The sequence below is a fragment of the Fundulus heteroclitus genome, chromosome 21 (genome assembly GCF_011125445.2).
Source record: "Fundulus heteroclitus isolate FHET01 chromosome 21, MU-UCD_Fhet_4.1, whole genome shotgun sequence".
Lineage (NCBI taxonomy): Eukaryota > Metazoa > Chordata > Actinopteri > Cyprinodontiformes > Fundulidae > Fundulus > Fundulus heteroclitus.
Window position 1 is genome coordinate 37,671,508 of NC_046381.1, and position 20,240 is coordinate 37,691,747.

The 20,240-nt window shown below is 51.2% G+C and overlaps 2 protein-coding genes across 7 annotated transcripts; one reads left to right on the forward strand and one right to left on the reverse strand.

Annotated features, from left to right (window-relative positions):
• Positions 1-4,822: 4,822 nt before the first annotated feature.
• On the forward strand, positions 4,823-19,653 carry sycp2l (synaptonemal complex protein 2-like). Of its 5 annotated transcripts, none has more exons than XM_036125667.1 (25): positions 4,823-4,903; positions 6,078-6,197; positions 7,584-7,697; positions 7,769-7,873; positions 13,771-13,795; positions 13,871-13,950; positions 14,073-14,161; positions 14,287-14,321; positions 14,840-14,982; positions 15,055-15,107; positions 15,423-15,468; positions 15,546-15,638; positions 15,840-15,912; positions 16,063-16,190; positions 16,286-16,400; positions 17,010-17,056; positions 17,119-17,185; positions 17,263-17,399; positions 17,468-17,501; positions 17,733-17,825; positions 17,947-18,095; positions 18,172-18,266; positions 18,343-18,442; positions 18,866-18,924; positions 19,495-19,653. In XM_036125667.1, the coding sequence occupies exons 1-25, from the start codon at positions 4,901-4,903 to the stop codon at positions 19,547-19,549; spliced, it is 2,058 nt and encodes a 685-aa protein (XP_035981560.1). In that variant the 5' UTR covers positions 4,823-4,900; the 3' UTR covers positions 19,550-19,653. The 5 variants fall into 5 exon arrangements, with proteins under 5 accessions (XP_035981560.1, XP_035981558.1, XP_035981561.1 ...); XM_036125665.1 differs by having other exon boundaries at positions 4,886-4,940; XM_036125666.1 differs by lacking the exon at positions 4,823-4,903 and adding an exon at positions 5,037-5,078.
• Positions 10,052-12,563, reverse strand: LOC105921226 (E3 ubiquitin/ISG15 ligase TRIM25). 2 transcript variants are annotated; one of them, XM_036125663.1, is made up of 2 exons: positions 11,108-12,563; positions 10,052-11,014 (listed from the first exon to the last, which is right to left on the reverse strand). In XM_036125663.1, exons 1-2 carry the CDS (start codon positions 12,531-12,533, stop codon positions 10,188-10,190), a joined length of 2,253 nt encoding a protein of 750 aa, XP_035981556.1. In that variant the 5' UTR covers positions 12,534-12,563; the 3' UTR covers positions 10,052-10,187. The 2 variants fall into 2 exon arrangements, with proteins under 2 accessions (XP_035981556.1, XP_035981557.1); XM_036125664.1 differs by having other exon boundaries at positions 10,052-10,993; positions 11,087-12,563.
• Positions 19,654-20,240: the final 587 nt, after the last annotated feature.

Here is a 20,240-nt window from a genome sequence, read left to right on the forward strand (position 1 = left end):
AGGAACGTTCTACACTGTTTGCTTCAGTAGGAACGTTCTACCTTGTTTGCTTCAAGAAGAACGTTCTATCTTGTTTGCTTCAGTAGGAACGTTCTTCCCCGGTTGTTTCAGGATGAACGTTCCACCTTCTTTTCTTCAAGAGGAATGTTCATTTCCTTCTTCCGTCTTTGCTTCAGGAGGAACGTTCTACCTTGTTTTCTTCAAGAAGAACATCTTACCTTGTTTGCTTCAGAAGGAACGTTCTTCCCTGGTTGTTTCAGGAGGAACATTTTTCCTTGTTTTCTTCAAAAGGATGGTTCCACCTTTTTTTCTTCAAGAGGAATGTTAATTTCCTTCTTCCGTCTTTGCTTCAGGGGGAACGTTCTGAAAGGTTCTGCCGGGCCTAGAGGAACATCATAACACTGCCCAGTTGGGACCACTTCTTTGTTCGGGTTCACCATCTAACTCATCAGGTTGGAAAGAACCAGAGGAGGACAAAGGTTCCTCTTACGGTTCTACTGAGGATCTTCAATGAAGTCATTGGACCCGGCCGGACTCGTGGAGAAGGTCCGTAAAGCGAGCAGTCTGAGACGTTGGGATGGGGAACCTGCAGCGTTCTGCCTACCAGCAGGGATGAAAGCTTCAGCTTCTGGACCTCACCGCCTTTACCTCCTCTCTCCACTAGGGGGCATCCAAGAGCTGTGAGGCTCCACGAAATGAAGCCGGTCTAGAAAGAGTTCTCCAGGTTCCTGCAGGAGAAGCGTCATTCTAACCAAGACGGGCCGCAGGTTTGGACCGGGAGAACCGCGGGTTCTAATGAGGCCATGAGGTCTAAACTGGGGACATGGACTAATATGGAGAGGTGGGAGGATGGAGTGAACAGAGAACTGCAGAACCCTGGATAGAACATGCCAGGTCCCATGGTCCACTGGACCTAGACTGAGCCTGGCAGTTCTGCTGGGATTTCTCACCCTCCCATTCAGAACCGGTGGTCCAGCAGCAGAGGTGGACCTCCTGGACCTTCTGGAGATGTTCGAGGCTCCTGGAGGAGAGTCCTGGTCCTCAGGTTCTAACGTGAGACTATTTATCAGGGAGAGGACTTACAGCTGCTGAGCCCAGAGGAGGATGCAGCCATCACCGACGTCCATCACGGACAGCACCAGAACCAGGCTTTGACCCGCAGGTCCAACATCTCCTCTGCCGTCAGTCATGGGCGATAAAGTGTCAGACCAGACAGACTCTGACTGTCAGCAGAACAAATGAGAGCACCGGTTCCTGAATGTTCCTCCATCATGAACCCGACCGGTACCGGCTCAGAATCACCTGATGCCAGAATAAAACCTTCATCATTCAGCCCAAAGGTAGAGACTTCTGATAGATAGATAGATAGATAGATAGATAGATAGATAGATAGATAGATAGATAGATAGATAGATAGATAGATAGATAGATAGATAGATAGATAGATAGATAGATAGTTAGTTAGTTAGTTAGTTAGTTAGTTAGTTAGTTAGTTAGTTAGTTAGTTAGTTAGTTACTGGGACTCTTTTGTTGAAGGCAGCACTACTCAGGTTTGACCTGCAGGGGGAGCTGTTGCACTGTCACACTGACACAAGGCTTCTTCTTCTTCTTCTTCTTCGGGTCTTTGTGCCACACCGGGCCATAGGTAGACGCCTGGTTGGGCGGGTTCTGCCTATGCTGCGATGCGTCAGAGCGTCCGCCATCTTAAATGTGGCAAATCTGCAGTTACTCAGTCACTTAAACAGCATCAGAGGGACTTTAATCTCAGAATATACTTTGTATTCGTAGTATTTTTATTTTTGTAATATTACAAGTTTATTTTCGTATCCCTTTAGCTTCATTCTCCTGAATTTATTCTCCTACAGAATAAAAATAAATAAAATAATCTAACTTTACCCTATTACTCCAGGATAATTCTGCAAACTGTGACTATTCTGGAAATGTTCCCCCTTAATTCTCATAATATGACGTTTTTCTCCTAATATTACCACTTTTGTCTTTTTTTTTTTTACTTTATTGTCCTAGGACATTTTTTCTCATATTAGTAACTTTCTCTTTAATACTCCCAAAAAACGTCTGTTCCTAATCTGTGACCATACCAGAACTTAAAAGGTTCACATGTGACACGGTTTTATGAAATAATGAAGACCACAATGCCTATATATATATATATATATATATATATATATATATATATATATATATATATATATATATATATATATATGTATGTATATATATATATATACATATATATATATATATATATATATATATGCTGTTTATTCACTAATGTCTAACAAAGGTCTGATGCCTTCACGGAGCAGAGAGACTGAGTCAAAGACATGTAGACCTGTATCTCTCTGCCTAATATTAGAAAACTCACATTCTAGTAAAAAATATAAACAATAGCTTTTCATCTTACTTGTTAAAGTTATCCCTTTAACCCTGACGTAAATAGTCCCTCGATTTAAACAAAAATAAGCCGCACAGTGCTTAGGCATCATTAGTGTGTTCATCTTGAATCAGCAGGTTAGGGTAGCAGGTCAACCGCCCCAAGATGGCGGCCGTAATTCCTGCGTAGTGACAGTCAATGCGGGGTCGCTGTGAAGCCACCAGCCGCCATATTGGTACTCCCTATTTCCCCCCAGTAACTAGGGAATATGTGCGCTACAGCATCGAATAACGAGGATTTTCTCATGTTCAGGGGGCTTAAGACTTTTAAAATGTCAAATGCCATATACTTTTATGTTATGTTCTAAAAATATCAAGTACTGATAGTTATACGTGTGTGTGTGTGTATATATATATATATATATATATATATATATATATATATATATATATATATATATATATATATATATATTTATTGTGTGTGTGTGTGTGTGTGTGTGTGTGTGTGTATAACATGCAAAATATTACAGCACAGGGTTAATAATTACAGCAGGAGTCATCACGGAAGCTCATCAGCTCTGTGGAATATTCATAGCTCCACTCTCCAGGTGAAGTCTTCATCTTGTTTGTATATTTATTAACTAATAATTTTCATATTGCTGCCAAAGGAACAGGTCTGCACTATTTTCATGTGTGGACAACTCCATGTAGGAGAGAATCTCATTAAAGTCAGTGGATGTAACGAATAAATGTTAGGTTGATTAGATTAAATGAGTCAGTCTTAGACTGAATTTGCCAAATTTGCATTTTGTTGACTAAAGTCAGGGTAGAAGTAAAACAACTAAAACTAACTCCAGGCTGTTTCTGTCTAAAGTCTAACAGAGAACATGAACTCTGTCCAGGAGCGTCTCTGAGCTGATCCAGGAGATGTTGCTGCTCTTCGGCTGGTCCAACAGGGGCAGCTTCTGGCCCCAGGAGTGTCTCCAGTGTCTGAGAAGGTCCTGGACCAGATGATCAGCAGGAAGGAGTTGGCTCTGCACCTCCGTAAGAGGCCTAGAGGAGGAGAGGAGACCTCCAGGAGGACCAAGGCCCTGATCCATGAGATGGACAGTGAGAAGAGGAGGGAGACTGTGGGAGGACCACTGGTGGACCATGAGCGCATTCAGCAGGTCTGGAAGGAGCAGCAGAGACACATGGCCTGTATTCAGGACCCAGAGGGCTTCTCTCTGGACCTGAAGACAGGGACACAGAAGAAGGCTGGTGTGGACCTCTGCTGCTAGCGCTGTGCTGGTGGCTCCACCTCCTTGGAGTCCTTCCACCTCCACCTAAATGGCTGATTCTCTCTGTAATGTTGTTGTTGTAAACGCAGAGAGTGAAAGTCATCTTCTTGGTTTCACCTGCAGGGAAATCAGCGACGGCCACTTCCAGGCCCACCTGCTGGAAGGTGTGATGCTGGAACCAGGACCGCATGGAGGAAGCAGTGAGAGGAAACTCTGAGCTGAGATCTACCACTCAGCATCCTCAGGCCAGGTGGCTGCTCAGCACAGCAGCTCTGATGTCCCCTGGATGATTTTATGACTGCTGCATATTATTTGATATTTAAATATCAAAAGCTAATATAAATGCATTTACACTACTACTGAGAGATACTGGGCTTAAACAGTCAAAACAAGTTTACATTATTATATAGATGTTTATTGTCAAACAAAAATTATGGCTCTCTTTATTAAAACAATTTTTTTTTATTTACATAAACCTCTATTTATATTATTACTCATTTAAAAAGGGGCTTTTGACGTCATTTGAGCTTAACTGCCCTTGTTAAATGTTATATACATTAAACCAACTATTAACTCCTATGAGGGACTATATTAACCGGCGGAGGAACTGAAACGTGGCAGATAAAATCAAGGTTGCCGGATCGACTCCACCTTGGGTCGCATCTCATAAATAAACTATTTTAAACCTGTTAACTACGATGTGCTAAAATGCCCCCATTATTCTTAGAGATTAGCGTCCCTTTCCTCTGTGCGCAGCGGCGCAGAGATTGCGCCTCAGCTTCTGCGCAGAAAACATCTTGTTGTTGCAGCCAAATGCTGTGAGAGTAGGGAGGAGCAAGATGGCGGCCAGTGACTTCAGTTTGTCGGGCCAACCAGCACTCCAGTGAATAAATAGAGATCAGTGGTTCTGACTAGGTTCTGGTGTTCTCTTATGATGGAGAACCCTGCAGGAACCTGGGAGAACCTGGGCAGATTTAAACTGATTTACTGAGACGGTTCCGGTCAGATCCAAAGTTCTGACTGTAGACGATCAGAACACTTTCAGAACTCACGGCAGGTCATTTACAGGTGCTACTGTTATTTACAGATATCCCTCCGCTTACCTGGAACTACTTTACCTCCTCCGCGGGCGCGGCGCGGCGCGTCCCCGATCAGTTCATTATGTGCAGCTGTGCGCGCGCCCCCGCCCCGCTGACCACGCGGAGAGGAGAGAGACGCGCGCGATGGTAAACACGCACTTTGCTCCTGATGCATCAGAACCAGGTCAGAACCAGGTCAGAACCAGAGAGACGGGTCAGAACCAGCAGATGGGTCAGAATCAGATCAGAACCAGAGAGATGGGTCAGAATCAGATCAGAACCAGAGACATGGGTCAGAACCAGAGAGATGGGTCAGAACCAGGTCAGAACCAGAGAGATGGGTCAGAACCGGGTCAGAATCAGAGAGATGGGTCAGCGCAGACAGCGGCTCTGTGAGCTGCGGTGGCAAAAGAAGCTTTAAGGAGAATTAGTTTAGCAGCTTAAAATTCATACATTCACTAGAGCAGACCAGAAACTTTATTAGAAATAAAATTATAATAATAACAATAATTAGTCCAGACGTTCAGAGAGCAGACCAGACACTTTATTAGAAATAAAATTATATCAATGGTTTGGGTTCCTGCGGTTCTGGGATGAAGGAAAGGAAGCAGAAAGCCAACAGGGCTGATGGACCTTCAGCAGCTACAAGCTAACCAGGAGCAAAAAGTCTAATTAAAGACAGACTGGAGGAAAGAGTAGGGAGAAGGAAAGAAGGTAACAAGGGAAGGAGACATGAGGTGGAGAGCAGATTAATGTGGGAACCTTCTAATGAGCGTCCTGCAGGGAGGTCCTGATCTTTAGGAGGTCCTGATCTTTAGGAGGTCCTGGTCTTTAGGAGGTCCTGATCTTTAGGAGGTCCTGATCTTTAGGAGGTCCTAATCTTTAGGAGGTCCTGGTCTTTAGGAGGTCCTGGTCTTTAGGAGGTCCTGGTCTTTAGGAGGTCCTGATCTTTAGGAGGTCCTAATCTTTAGGAGGTCCTGGTCTTTAGGTGGTCCTGATCTTTAGGTGGTCCTGATCTTTAGGAGGTCCTGATCTTTAGGAGGTCCTGATCTTTAGGAGGTCCTGATCTTTAGGAGGTCCTGGTCTTTAGGAGGTCCTGGTCTTTAGGAGGTCCTGATCTTTAGGTCTATGTACTCTGGGAATATTTTATCTCAGGTAATTTGGGTTTCTGGCTCTGGTTTGTTGCTGTGAGGGTCGTCCATCAGAGGTAATCCAGATTCAGGATCAGATTAAACCAGATTAAGCAGTCTGAGGAGGTAAACTGGTTTCACTCTGGATCAAAGCTGGTGTGAACGCTCTAATGGGGAACAATGTGTTTCAGTTCCAGCTTCAGATGGACGACTGCCTGCTTCATGGAGACCCGTCTCAGCTGGTCTGCCTGCTCCACCAGGAAGGCCTGAGCAGCTCCACCCTCACCGGGCTGCACCACCTGGTCACCAAGGTAACCGCAGGTGCTGCTTCTGGTGCTGAAAGGCTGCAGTAGGCCCGGCGGCCCGTTGGTGGCGCTGTGAGGAGGAGGAGGAGGAGGAGGAGGAGGAGGAGGAGGAGGAGGAGCAGGAGCAGGAGCAGGAGGAGGAGGAGCCGGGCAACATGGCTGACTGATGGTGATCAGATCCCAGAGAACAACCCTGGTCCAGGTTCTCCGCTTGTCTCCATTTATCAGGATTATTCAGATTTTATAAAGAGTCAGGGTGGAAACGGGACGGAGGGTTCTGGTTCCCCTCAGTCCATGTCTGTAGGTAACAGAACCGTGGTTCTGACCTGCTCTGTTCATGGTGGCCCGTCACATTAATGTCGCTGTTCTTCACTTGTTCTGGACCTCCTCAGAGAGAACCCTGGCTTTTCTCCTCAGCCAATCAGCAACCAGCAGAACAACCTCAGAACCCCTTCAGTGTGACCCTGTTCTGACCCGGGCCAGAGGAACCCGAGGCGGAGGAACCCAGGCCAGAGGAACCCGAGGCGAAGGAACCTGAGGCGAAGGAACCCGAGGCGGAGGAACCCGAGCCGGAGGAACCTGGGCCAGCCCAGAAAAAGAAACAGCTGCTTAAACGCCTGTGAAGCAGGCAGAGTAGAACCCGGCCAAACAGAACCGGTGGAAAAGGGCTGCAGAGACAGACCGCTTGTCAGAACATCTCCATTATCACTGGAGAACATCTGGAGAACACGCCGTAGAACCATCTTCTGTGATCATCTGCCTGCCCAGCAGAACCTTTTCTCTGCTTCCTGTGGAGATTCTGAAGAGTAGAACATGAGGAACATGTTCTACAGCATTTTAAATCATTGAATGAGACATGGAACGACTCCTTGTTCTCTTTTTAACCTCCTCTCCTTTGTTTCTCCATTTTAATCTTTAAAATAGCTGAATTAGTGTAAAACTTAATATTTTCTGTTGGATAATGTTAAATAATAAATGATCAGTTATTCAGCACTGAAGGAACATTTTATTATTTCTGTCTTTTAGCAGTAGAGCTACTCTTCCGTGACTCATAAAATGAGCCATTAGATCATTTTAAGCTTTTTTAAACTTAAACGGCTCTCTCTCTCTGTTTTTGCTGCCTCTTGTCATAATTGTCTTATTTATCTGAACATTTTCTTCATCTCGCCTCAGAAGTCGTCTCAGCTGAAGCATCTCGCTGCTCAGTGAACCTTATAACCCGGTTCCTGCCTGTATTAATCTAGGAACCACCAGAACGTCTCTGCATGTCGTATAACTGTGACCAGACGTCTCCAGGACCACCTCCTGGTCCGGTCCGGTCCCGTTCTGGTCCGGTCCGGTCAGCAGAACCGGGCCGCCGGTTTCTACTAATGCTTGTTGTCTGTGTCTCAGGAGCTGTGCAGCGGCGGGTTCTGTAGGGTTCTAGTGGTGCTGAAAGCTTTGTCGACGCTGTCGGAGAACAAAGACGACCTGCAGACTCTGCTCAGCCTCGGCCTGACTGCTAAGGTGAGCGGCGAGCCGCGCTCTGATTGGCTGCGCGTCTTCTGGGCCGCTCTCACCTTTGTGCCGGTTCTCAGGTGGTGCTGTGGTTCTCGGCTGTTCATGACCTGCTGACCACTGACCTGCAGCAAGGCTCCGCCCCTCTGCTCAGCCTCACAGAGGAGTTCTTCAACTACTTCCTGGTGAGCAGCATGCTGGGTAGTGAAGTTTGCTGCTGTTTATGTAAGCGGTCTCACTCAGGTGAGCTCAGTGTCGCAGCAGCCAATCAGGCTCCAGAGTGGAGGCTGAAACTCACCTGTCCTGGTTAACCTGACAGACAGGTGTGTCCGCAGCGTCGTCACAGCTTACCTGACTCGGTAACGGGCTGCTGTCCTGCACAGCTGTTCTTCCTGCAGGCTTCCTGCAGCAACATCTGGATCGGCCCAGGACCTCCAGAACCCAGGACCTCCAGAACCCAGACCTCCAGAACCCAGACCCCCAGAACCCAGGACCTCCAGAACCCAGGACCTCCAGAACCCAGGACCTCCAGAACCCAGACCCCTAGAACCCAGGACCTCCAGAACCCAGGACCTCCAGAACCCAGACCTCCAGAACCCAGACCTCCAGAACCCAGACCTACTACGTCTCCTCCTCCATGCATCTTAGAGCAACAGCAGCTGAAAGTGTCTTTATCAGAGAAATCATTTTATTTCCGCTTACATGGACGATCAACAGCCTGAAGAAGGAACACGGTCCACCATGTTTGTCACAGCAAGGGAAGGGGCTGAAGGAAACGGTGCGCCCTGATTGGCTGATATAGTCAGCGCTGCTGGGGTGATGAAGGTGTTCTGGTTCCCATAGTTCCACATTTTAAACCCAGAATAAATGTTCTATGTGACAGACTGGACCAGGAACCGTCTTTACTGCCCGCCCCTGGTTTTAGCCCCAGATGTGAGGTTTGATTTTTACAACCGAGTACAGAATGACTTCATGTTCTCATTGGTTCCCAGCTTTCTGACCCAACGCGCCGCCATCCACCCAGAGGCATCTAAAACCACCGTATGGTCCCGTTAGACCCTGTTAGCGCCTTTTAGCTCCTCTTAGTGCCTGTTAGCGCCTGTTAGCTCCTCTTAGTGCCTATTAGCACCTGTTAGTGCCTGTTAGCTCCTCTTAGTGCCTGTTAGATCCTGTTAGTGCCTGTTAGACCCTCTTAGTGCCTATTAGCACCTGTTAGCGCCTGTTAGCTCCTCTTAGTGCCTGTTAGCTCCTCTTAGCGCCTGTTAGCGCCTGTTAGCTCCTCTTAGTGCCTGTTAGCGCCTGTTAGCTCCTCTTAGTGCCTGTTAGCGCCTGTTAGCTCCTCTTAGCACCTGTTAGCACCTGTTAGCTCCTCTTAGTGCCTATTAGCGCCTGTTAGCGCCTGTTAGTGCCTGTTAGCTCCTCTTAGCGCCTGTTAGCTCCTCTTAGTGCCTATTAGCACCTGTTAGCGCCTGTTAGCTCCTCTTAGTGCCTGTTAGCGCCTGTTAGCTCCTCTTAGTGCCTGTTAGCGCCTGTTAGCTCCTCTTAGTGCCTGTTAGCGCCTGTTAGCGCCTGTTAGCTCCTCTTAGCACCTGTTAGCACCTGTTAGCTCCTCTTAGTGCCTGTTAGCGCCTGTTAGCTCCTCTTAGTGCCTGTTAGCGCCTGTTAGCTCCTCTTAGTGCCTGTTAGCGCCTGTTAGCTCCTCTTAGTGCCTATTAGCACCTGTTAGCGCCTGTTAGCTCTTCTTAGTGCCTGTTAGCTCCTCTTAGTGCCTATTAGCACCTCTTAGTGCCTATTAGCACCTGTTAGCGCCTGTTAGCTCTTCTTAGTGCCTATTAGCACCTGTTAGATCCTGTTAGAGCCTGTTAGAGCCTATTAGCGCCCACCAGAGCAGCTACTGCAGGGCTATAGCTATCAGGCGCTCTGGGGACTGCCTGATGACGCCACACGTCTGCTTATTCTGTTGGCCGTTCTAGGTTCTGCTATGTTCTGGCGTTGCCGTCATAATAATGGATCAGTGGAGCTTTTATCAATGCTTAGACTTAGACAACTTTATTGTCATTTTGTATGTACAGAGTGCATACAGAACCACATTTCATTGCATACAGCTTACGACAGTGTAATGGCATTTCAGGTGGAGTCAGGCAGCGTTACAATATAAAGTGCAGCAGTGATCAGATGTAAGAGTGCAGGAGGAAAACAGTGTGCATGAACAGTGCTGTAGTGCTGCAACTACACTTTAAAAGTCTCCCTCCAAACATCAACTGCCAACAGAACCGGACTCCTGTTCTCCATAAACCTGCATCCGACCCGAGAGACTACAATCCTTAGTGACCTTCTCACCTGCCATCACCGCACACAGGTGTGTCAGGGTCAAAGGTAAATGCTTCATTAACAGAGCCATGTCCAGTCCAGAAGAAAAAGCAGCAGCAGATCCGGTCAAAGTCTGTCCGATACTTCTCAGCTGGTTCTGGTTCTGGCCATGCTGATGAGAACTTGGGTCTAGAGCAGCTGAAGTAGCTCTGCAGATCCAGAACCGACACAGATTCCAGCGTGTAACGGCTCAGTGAAGGAGGTCTGGACTCGGTGCAGCAGAACCATGGTTGCTGAGACGCTGTAGAAGGACAGAACCCCTGCCTGATAATCCAGGTAGACTCCGATCCTAGAAGACTGAGGTCCAGAGAGGACGGTGCCGGTACCGTCATGGATGTATTTGTTATTGTGACAGTATAAAGCCCAGGACATCTTATTATCTCCAAATCCACTGGTACCGCCGGCCCGGACCATACGTCTGTAAGCAACGGCCACAGAAACGATCCCATGCCACTCCACCTCCCAGTAACAGCGCCCGGTCAGAACCTCTCTGCTCAGAACCTGGAACCGGTCCCTGAATCTCTCTGGATGATTGGGGTACGACTGCTTCCTCTTTGCTCGTGTCGCTCTGCGGTTCTGCCCGGACAGAACCAGCAGTTTATTAGCCGTGTTTGGGTCAAACGTGACCCGACAGGCGTAGGACAGGAACTCTGCTCTGGTCCTGGGTTCTGCTGGTGTCGGTGCTGCTGGCGGGGAACCTTTGAACGGGTTTGGTGATGGGTAACCCAGTGGTGGTGTAAATGGGTTCTTCGTCAGGCCCGGTAACGGACCTCTGGACTGCTCCGGCGCTGGGTGAGCTGGTGATGAGATGTTTGAGTAATTCTGTAGCAAACGTCTTAATGGAGACACTGTGGGCGGGTCCGGCGCTGGGGGAGCTGCTGGTTGTGAGGTCCTGGACCCAGTTGACGTGTAGACCGGTGCTGATGGTACGGTACCTGCTGGTGCTGATGGGTAACCTGCCGGTGCTGATGGTACGGTACCTGCCGGTGGTGTTGGTACGGTACCTGCTGGTGCTGATGGTACGGTACCTGCCGGTGCCGTTGGGTAACCCAGCGGTGGTGTAAATGGGTAAATCGTGCGCTCAGTCGGCAGCGGGTACAGTGGTTTTGGGGTCTTGACCTGAACTGAAGGCGTGTAAACGGGTGCTGAGGGCTCAATGCTGGAGCTTGTGAAGGTGGCGCAGGCTGAAGGTTGTAGGAACCGGGGCTCAGAGGACTGCAGGCGAGGCGGTGGCGTCGGTACCGGCCCGGACTCGGCTGGGGTTGGGGGAGATGCTGAAGCCTTGGACTCCTCTGGTTCCAGGGGACCTGCTGGGGCCGATTCCTTGGAGCCGAGTCTTGAAAGCAGAGCCTGTGGCGACTGTGGAGTCTCCGGCTGGGCTGGAGTCGGTGAAGGATCTGCTCTGGTCCTGGAGATCCTGGTGCACTCCTGGGTCAGGGTGTCCTGCAGCTTCTGGGTCAGCTGTGTGACGGCAGCCGCTACCTCCTTAAAGTAGTTTACAGGCTGGATGTGGATGTTTGGAGATGGGCTGAGCGACGTCAGCGAGAGGAACCTGCGCAGGAACTGGCTGTGGTCCTCGGTGTGAGACAGCTTCTCCAGCTCAGCGTCTCTCCTGGTCAGCTCTGAGATCTCCTGCTGGACCTTCTGCTGAAGCTCTTTGAGTCGACTCACTTCCTCCTCCTGCTGGGATCTGATCTGCTGCTGCATGTCGCTGCTGCTTCTGTCCAAGAGCTGCAGCAGCTGGTGGAACATCTGCTGGACGTCCTGCACTGCGTCGTCAGCCGAGCTGTCGACGTCCTCCAGCGTCTTCTGAAGCAGCTTCAGGTCCGTGTCTCGGTGCCGGACCCTCTGCTGGATGTCCTGCTGGGTGGAGCCGAGCTCCTGCTGCCTGTCGGCCCTCTCTGCCGCGGCGGAGACGGTGTGGTGGCCTCTGTGGTCCTCCAGGGAGCACAGGTAGCAGATGGTCTGCTGGTCGCTGCGGCAGAAGATCTCCTTCATCTTGTTGTGAAGGGAGCAGATGTTCTCCTGGATGTCTGCAGAGGCCGGGACCAGCTTGTGGCTCTGAAAGGCGGGGGAGTCGTAGTGAGGCTGGAGGTGGAGGTCACAGTAGGAGGCCAGGCATTGCAGGCAGGACTTGGTGGCCTTCAGCTTCCTCCCACAGCAGAAGTCACAGCCCATGTCTCCTGGTCCCACGTACAGGTGAGGAGGAGGAGCGTCCTGGACCTCCATCTTCTTCATTTCCTCCACCAGGTCGGCCAGCATGGTGTTCTTGCCCAGAACCGGCCGTGGCAGGAAGACCTCCCTGCACTGAGGGCAGCTGTAGCCCCCCCGCTGCTCCTGGGCTGTCCAGTGGTTGCTGATGCAGGTCAGGCAGTAGTTGTGACCGCAGGGGATGGTCACCGGCTCCGTCAGCAGGTCCAGACAGATGGAGCAGCAGAACATGTCCTCATCCAGGGACACCGCCCGCTGAGCCATTGTTCCTCCGTCTCAGAACCAGAACCAGAACCCGGGTCCAGTCTGTGGCAACGGCCTGATTCCTGCTGCTGTTCTGCGTCTGACTGCAGCAGGAAGCCCGTCGACAGGAGAACGTCCCTCAGAACGGGCCGGGGAGGCCGACCCGGTTCAGCCGGTTCCACGGAGAGGCGTGTTCTACGGCTGGCTGGTCCGATGACGGATCCTGATTGGTTCCTGTAGAACCCAATCAGGCGGCAGTAACCAGAACTCTGCGCCCCGTCACAGCCACGCCTCGAGGCAACGGGTCCGGCTTCATTCCAGAGGAATGACGGCTGCTCGATCAGAACCGGCTCGGTCGCTCTGACGTCACCCAAAGGTACGACCCACCCCCCCGCTGGATCCGGTTCTCCAGCTGATGTACCTCAGCTAATCCCTGCAGAACCATCCGCCCCCCCGCTGGATCCGGTTCTCCAGCTGATGTACCTCAGCTAATTCCTGCAGAACCACCCTTAGGAGCTGGTTCTGGTCCGTTCTCTGCAGCAGCTCTGTGGATCTGCTGCACCATGAAGGTTCTGGTGGCTGGTGAGGCTGCAGGAACCACCTGATGTTCTGGTCCGTGTTCTGTTGGGTCAGTGGGTCAGATGTTTGCACCGGGCCACTGCAGAGCTGGAGGTGTTCTCCACCTGCAGGTTTCTGCCAGGTGGAGAACCAGAGGAGGTTCCTCAGGTGTAGGTAGGCAACACGGTCCACAACCATCCTGGTCATCTTCTCCTATCAGCTGGAACCAGGCTGCAGGATGAGCTTCATGTTCTAAACCCCATCAGAAGGTGTGGATGTGAAGAACTCTGCCCATGAAGAACATTTTCAACATGAGAACCCAGAGTCCTGCAGTCCCTCTGACAGGAACCTGGAGGAGGATCTTCAGCTCCGTACGTACGCTGCAGGAACATCAGGTTGTCCTCCTGGCAGGTCTGGGTTTGAGCTTCTAGCAGCTTCTTATTCTCTGACCAGAACATTGTCGCGTGATTGGTCAGACATGCAAAGTGGGCGTGGTTCCTAGACTATGAGAACCGGCTCTGAGTCCAGGTGTTTAGGAGAACCTTCTGAGTCCAGGTGTTTAGGAGAACCGTCTCTGAGCTCAGGTCTCTCCAGGTTCTCAGAAGGTCTCTGTCCCTCAGAATAAACGTTCTCCGCTTGTTATCGATACAAGAAGGTGAGAGATGTTCCTGAACCTGATCTGTGACTGTTTGTCTTTCAGCTGATGGGCCAAGGTTCTCTCCCAGGTCCGTTGGTAACGTTCTGTTTCACATCTGAGGTTCTGCGTCCTGGTGTCCTGTCTAACCTCTAGTCCTCCTCAGTGGACCAGCTGTCGGTGGTTCTGCTCCAGCTGGCCCGCACGGCTCTGGAGGCAGGAGTCCACTTCCCGCTGAGACTGGAGGTACGTGTGGCCACCTGCTTCACCGCAGAACCGCTGCCGTTCTCCAGCAGAACCGCTGCCGTTCTCCAGCAGAACCGCTGCCGTTCTCCAGCAGAACCGTGACCTCACCTCTCTGGTTCCAGGCCGTCAGAACCTTCAACAGCATCCTGGAGTTCCTGAGCCGCCAGCAGAGGAGGCGGATCCAGAACGACCAGAACCAGATGCGGATACTGTGTGGCTCGTTAATCATTCTGCCGTTCTCTGCAGATTAAAGAACCTTAATGTTCCTCGTTTAAGGCAGCGTCTGAGGTCACCTGTCTCTGCTCACCTGTGTTTACCTCTCTACCTGTCTGACAGGTCTCAGGTGGCAGCTGCCGTTCTGACGGTTGGAGGTGAGTTCATCCACCGGACTGTCATGTTCTGACGTGTTCTCTGCTAGAACCCTGATCCGTGTGTTGGGTCAAAGTGTTCTGGGTTCAGGTGGAACACCAGAGAGGAGCTTTGGTTCTGTTGGTGGGACAATCCGGTTCTGTAGGTCCAGAGGATAAATCTACAGGTGACCGGTTAGAATTGGTTCTGGTGTCTGGCGAGGAGAACATGTTCTAAAGGCGCCGTATTATACCGGGGCAACTTGATCTCATCAGTCCACTCTCTGAAATGTTCCGTCATGAACAGAACCTCTGCTGGGTCCAAACCGGTTCTGTGCTGTGATCATCAACCTGTTTCCTCTGAAAGGTTCTGAGGCTTAGCGACCAATAACTGATCAGACAGAACCCCCCAGAACCCCCCAGAACCTCTGGACCACTGCGGACCCAGTCCACTTTCACGGGTTCCAGGAAACCGGATCAGAACCTAGAGCACATGCCCAGAGGAACAGAGCCGCCATGTTTGTAGTTTCTGCGTCTTTCAGACTACGAAATGCAGGTGAGCCTGGTGGAGGTGCTGTGCCGCCTGACGCCGCGCAGGGAGCGGCAGCAGAGAGCCAATCAGTGGTTCTCCAACAGGAACGTCGGCGCCGCCTTCTGTGACATCAGAGACGCCGACTTTGAGGTGGTGAGTGACTCACCTGGCCTGAGAGCACACCTGTCCTACCTGTACCTGACCTACACCTGTCTTCACCTGCAGGACTCCAGGCGCTTCCTAAACTTCCTCAACTGCTGCCATTCAGGCCAGAGGAGGTGAACACCTGTAGCGTCCCACAATGCACCTGGTGTTGTCAGGAGGTGAACACCTGTAGCGTCCCACAATGCACCTGGTGTTTTCAGGAGGTGAACACCTGTAGCGTCCCACAATGCACCTGGTGTTGTCAGGAGGTGAACACCTGTAGCGTCCCACAATGCACCTGGTTTTGTCAGGAGGTGAACACCTGTAGCGTCCCACAATGCACCTGGTTTTGTCTGATTGGTTCTTTCCTTCTTTCTGTGAATTTTTCCTTCATAAAAATGTGAAAAGATTCTGATTGGTTCTGGTCCGTGTTCGGTTCTGTCCATCAGGGTTTACAGTTTCCCCTGCCTGCAAGCGTTCCTCAGCTCCACTCAGGTACCTTTGCTTACCAGCAGAACCAGAACCAGAACCCTGAGCCCAGTATGACCCACTCTATCCCGTTTCCTCTGCAGCTGTTCCGACCCAAAGACGAGAAACTCAACGAGTTCTGGATCGACTTCAACGTCGGTTCCACATGTGTGAGCTTTTTCATCGACGATCCTCAGGTTGGTTCCTATTTACCCTCTACAGAACCGGTTCTAATGCAGCAGAACCCTTTACAGAACAGGTTCTGGTGTAGCAGAACCCTTATTGAGCATTTAGGAATGGAGGTCTTTGGGACAGACGGGCGTTCTCCTTTAGAACTTGTTAGTTTGGTAGAGTTGGAACAACCTGATGTTCTCCTGCGTGTTCTGCTTGCCTGCCAGAGCTTCCTGTGGGAGTCGGTCCACCTGCCGAAGGAGGATGTGGATTATTACAACCTGCAGGTGAAGAACAACGGTAAGAACCTCAGATCATCCGGTTCTGCGGGCTTCCTCGCTTGACGTCAGAGTACAGCAGAACTAGAACCATGAGACCCCAGCTTTACTTCAGGTTGTTTTAATGAGCAATTAACCTGAGATCCTGTTTTCCCATCATGCTCCTGGGCAGAGACGGTCCTCAGCATCAGGCTGACCAATCCCATCATGCACCTGGACATCAGAGGTCACCTGGTGGAGCTGACCTTCACCGCGGAACACCACAGAGAGCTGCAGGAGGCTGCGTGGAACGTCTTCAATGTACTGATGGTTCTCCTGTGGGGTTCTGCACCCCTGGGTGTCATGTCAGCTGCCCCGGGTTCCTCTGAGTAACTCTGGTTCTGATCCGACTTCAGAGAGCAGCGAGTTCTGCCGGTGAAGACGGAGCGGGCCAGAACCCCCCCTCTGAGAACAGGCGCCCGGGCCGGTTCTACAGCCGCAAGAGAACGCCGAGCAAGAGTCAGCTGAAGAGTGAGTGGGGTTCTGCTGCTAAGTGGGTGGGGTACTGCTGCCGAGTGGGTGGGGTTCCGCTGCAAAGTGGGTGGGGTTCTGCCAGAGAGTGGGCGGGGTTCCTCTGCCGAGTGGGTGGGGTACTGCTGCCGAGTGGGTGGGGTTCTGCCAGAGAGTGAGTGGGGTTCCGCTGCTAAGTGGGTGGGGTACTGCTGCCGAGTGGGTGGGGTTCTGCCAGAGAGTGAGTGGGGTTCCGCTGCTAAGTGGGTGGGGTACTGCTGCCGAGTGGGTGGGGTTCTGCTGCAGAGAGTGGGTTGGGTTCTGCTGCAAAGTGGGTGGGGTTCTGCTGCAGAGTGGGCGGGGTTCCGCTGGAGAGTGGGTCTGGTTCCGCTGCAGAGTGGGTGGGGTTCTGCTGCAGAGTGGGTCTGGTTCTGCCAGAGAGTGAGTGGGGTTCCGCTGATGCAGGTTCTGATGATGTGAACTCGGCTCCACGTTCTTCACTGCAGCAGCAGACCATAAACATCAGAACAGGAGCCCTTGTTATGAACTCAGCGTTTGGGCCGTAGAACCTCCTTAGAACCGGACCAGACGTAACAGAACCTCACGGGCGGTCTCTGTCTCTGTCCTCAGTTCTGCCGCTGTCGTCTCCCAGCAGCGAGGACGAGTCCCCCCCACAGGTAACGCCACCCTAACGTCTCACCTGCAGCCTTCCCCTCTCAACCAGAACTGTGGTCTTCAGGCGGCAGCCTCAAACCGGGCCGAGGTTCTGTTCGACCGGATCCGCCACTCCAGCCCCACCTGCAGCTGTGAGTCAGAACCCGGTGGTACCGACCGCTGGTTCTGTTGACCAATCAGACGATCTGACCTCGGTCTCCGCCTGCAGCCGCCGTCCTGCCGCCGTTCGATCCCGCCGCCGGTCCTCAGGCTCAGCCAGCACACCTGGAGGGGCCGCCGTCAGGTGACGCTCAGGGGGCGGAGCTTCAGCCTGAGGACGCCGACCAGGGGAGGAGCTCTAAGAAGGTTCGTCTGGTTTTCCACACGAAACCTGAGAAGTTTGAGTGTCTGACCCGTTTTCTGTCTTCCTGCAGGAAGGTCTGAGGAGGAGAGAAGCAGCAGATACAGGTCTCACCTGTTCTCACCTGTTCTCACCTGGTCTCACCTGGTCTCACCTGTTCTCACCTGGTCTCACCTGGTCTCACCTGTTCTCACCTGGTCTCACCTGTTCTCACCTGTTCTCACCTGGACGGTGGCTGATGAAACGTGTTAAAATGAAGCCACTGCTCCAAAGTATTCATGTTTAAAGCCGTTAGTTCCGTTAATGTGGAGCAATAACCGCTGGAGTCTGAACCACAGGGTACCTGTCAGACCTGACCGAGGAGCCGACGCCCCTGAAGAGAAAGGCGGAGCCTCTGCAAAGCTGGGAGGAGTCATGCTCACCGATAAAAGGTAAATGGATTTCAGATGGAGTTTGTTTCAGTTGCTTTATTGACCTGCTGCTTACCTGGCTGCTTACCTGGCTGCTTACCTGGCTGCTTACCTGGCTGCTCACCTGGCTGCTCACCTGAAGGGAGTGGTCAGGCTGCAGAGGAGGCTCCTCCCAGTGAGGGGGTGTGGCCGGATGTGACGGAGCAGAAGGCGGAGCCTGAGTCCCTGCTGGCGTGTGACATCACGGCTGCGTTTGCGTCCTTCAAAGCCCAGCTGGAGCGGCGCTTCACGGTATGTAGCCTCACCTGGTCACAGGTATGTCCAGGACTCTGGGGTCAGAAGGTAAACCAGGTGGAACTGTTCTCAGGACTGCTGGCAGAAAGCTGAGGCTGAGGTCCAAGGCTCCCTGAGAGACTGCCAGCTACGCGTGTCCTCGCTGCTCACAGCCGTCCATCAGCACAGGTAACGCTGACGTCGCTCTACCTGCCGCCACACACCTGTCTGTCCGTTTTACACGGACATTATGTTTTCTGTGCAGGTTGTTGCTGCTGCAGCAGTTTCAAAACAGCGTCACAGAGCAGCTGAAGCAGCTGGAAGAAAACTGCGACAAGCTGAACTCCATAAACTCTCAGATTCAGGTACAGACGCTCTGACAGTCATGGCGCTCCTGCTGCTTTAAATCACCTGTAAATAAAACGCTTTAACGAATCCTGATGGCGCTTTAGCCCTGATGGCGCTTTAGCCCTGATGGCGTCATGGCGGCGAGCTCCTGACCTGATGGCGTTTACGTCATAATCAATCACAAGCAGGGGAAAAACTCGTCATTCTCAATGTTTTGGACCACGTTGTCATCTGGTGAAGGTTCCTCAGCAGTTCTCTCACTAACAGAACCCGACCTGCTGTTGGTTCTCCTCTGAACGCTGCAGGAACTGAAACTCATGACTGCCTCAGTGACGGAGGGTTCTTCTCATCGGTTCTTAGCTCTTGGAACCAGAACCCGTCGGTTCTGTCGTTTGTGTTGATCCAACTGAAGACGGACTGTTCTCCTGTTTGTCTTGCAGACCCTCTTCCACTCTAAGATGGAGCACCTGAGTTCGTTCTGTGAGGAACATCTGAAAAGGTTAGTCTGATCGGTTCTACACCTGCTTTACCACTAGAACCTGACTAGAACCTGATGCTTTTATGAGGCTACCATGCAGGGCTGGACAGAACCCACGGTGAGATGTATTCAGACCTTCTAGGATCTGGTTTAGATGTGTTCAGACCTTCTAGGATCTGGTTTAGATGTATTCAGACCTTCTAGGATCTGGTTTAGATGTATTCAGATCTTCTAGGATCTGGTTTAGATGTATTCAGATCTTCTAGGATCTGGTTTAGATGCATTCAGACCTTCTAGGATCCGGTTTAGATGTATTCAGACCTTCTAGGATCCGGTTTAGATGTATTCAGACCTTCTAGGATCTGGTTTAGATGTATTCAGATCTTCTAGGATCTGGTTTAGATGCATTCAGATCTTCTAGGATCTGGTTTAGATGTATTCAGACCTGGATGATCTGGTTTAGATGTATTCAGACCTTCTAGGATCTGGTTTAGATGCATTCAGACCTTCTAGGATCTGGTTTAGATGTATTCAGACCTGGATGATCTGGTTTAGATGTATTCAGACCTGGATGATCTCCTCTCTCCTCAGGCTGGAGACTGTGGAACCTGACCAGTTGAAAACAGCATGTTCATCCAGCCAGTAGAGAAGAGGCCACTCACGCAGATCAGAAGAGACACTCACATGTTCTTGTGTTTAATAGCTGAGGAGGAGAACCTCCAGGATCTTCTCACTAAACTGATCCTTTTGTTTCTGTCTTTCAAAATGACTGAAGCACTTCCTGTCCTGAACAAATAAAGTCCATCTAAATTCTGTGTGGTGATGGCTGCTGCTTTTTACCGTGGGGTGACGGTGTGAGCTGTGCTGCTGCTGGCCGACCACCAGGTGGAGACAGAGGCTCTAAAACAGACCTGAGATCAGCAGAGGAAGAACTTCTGGCGTTTAGGGACCTGTGGTATTCAGGGGCCCGTGACGTTCAGGGACCCTGTGACGTTCAGGGGCCCATCCTTTTGGGTAAAAGCCTAAATATTCTGTTTATCTAGCTGTCAGCTAACCCGTCAGCTCGCTGGTGGGGCTGACCCACCCAAACTAACTGGGACCCTCATCACCTCCTTGAGCTCTGAGGCCCATCAGACCATGAGGTCCCCTATGAGACCGTGCTGGGGGGGAGGGGTGGGGGGGGGGGGGGGGGGGCTCTGGGACTGAGGAACCGTGGAACATGAGGCCAGTTTATTTGTTGCACATTTCAGCAAGGAGACAATTCAGCGTGATGAACAGAACATAGAAGACATTAGAGGAAAGCAGCTGAATCCAGAAAGTTGGACTTTAAACTAGAT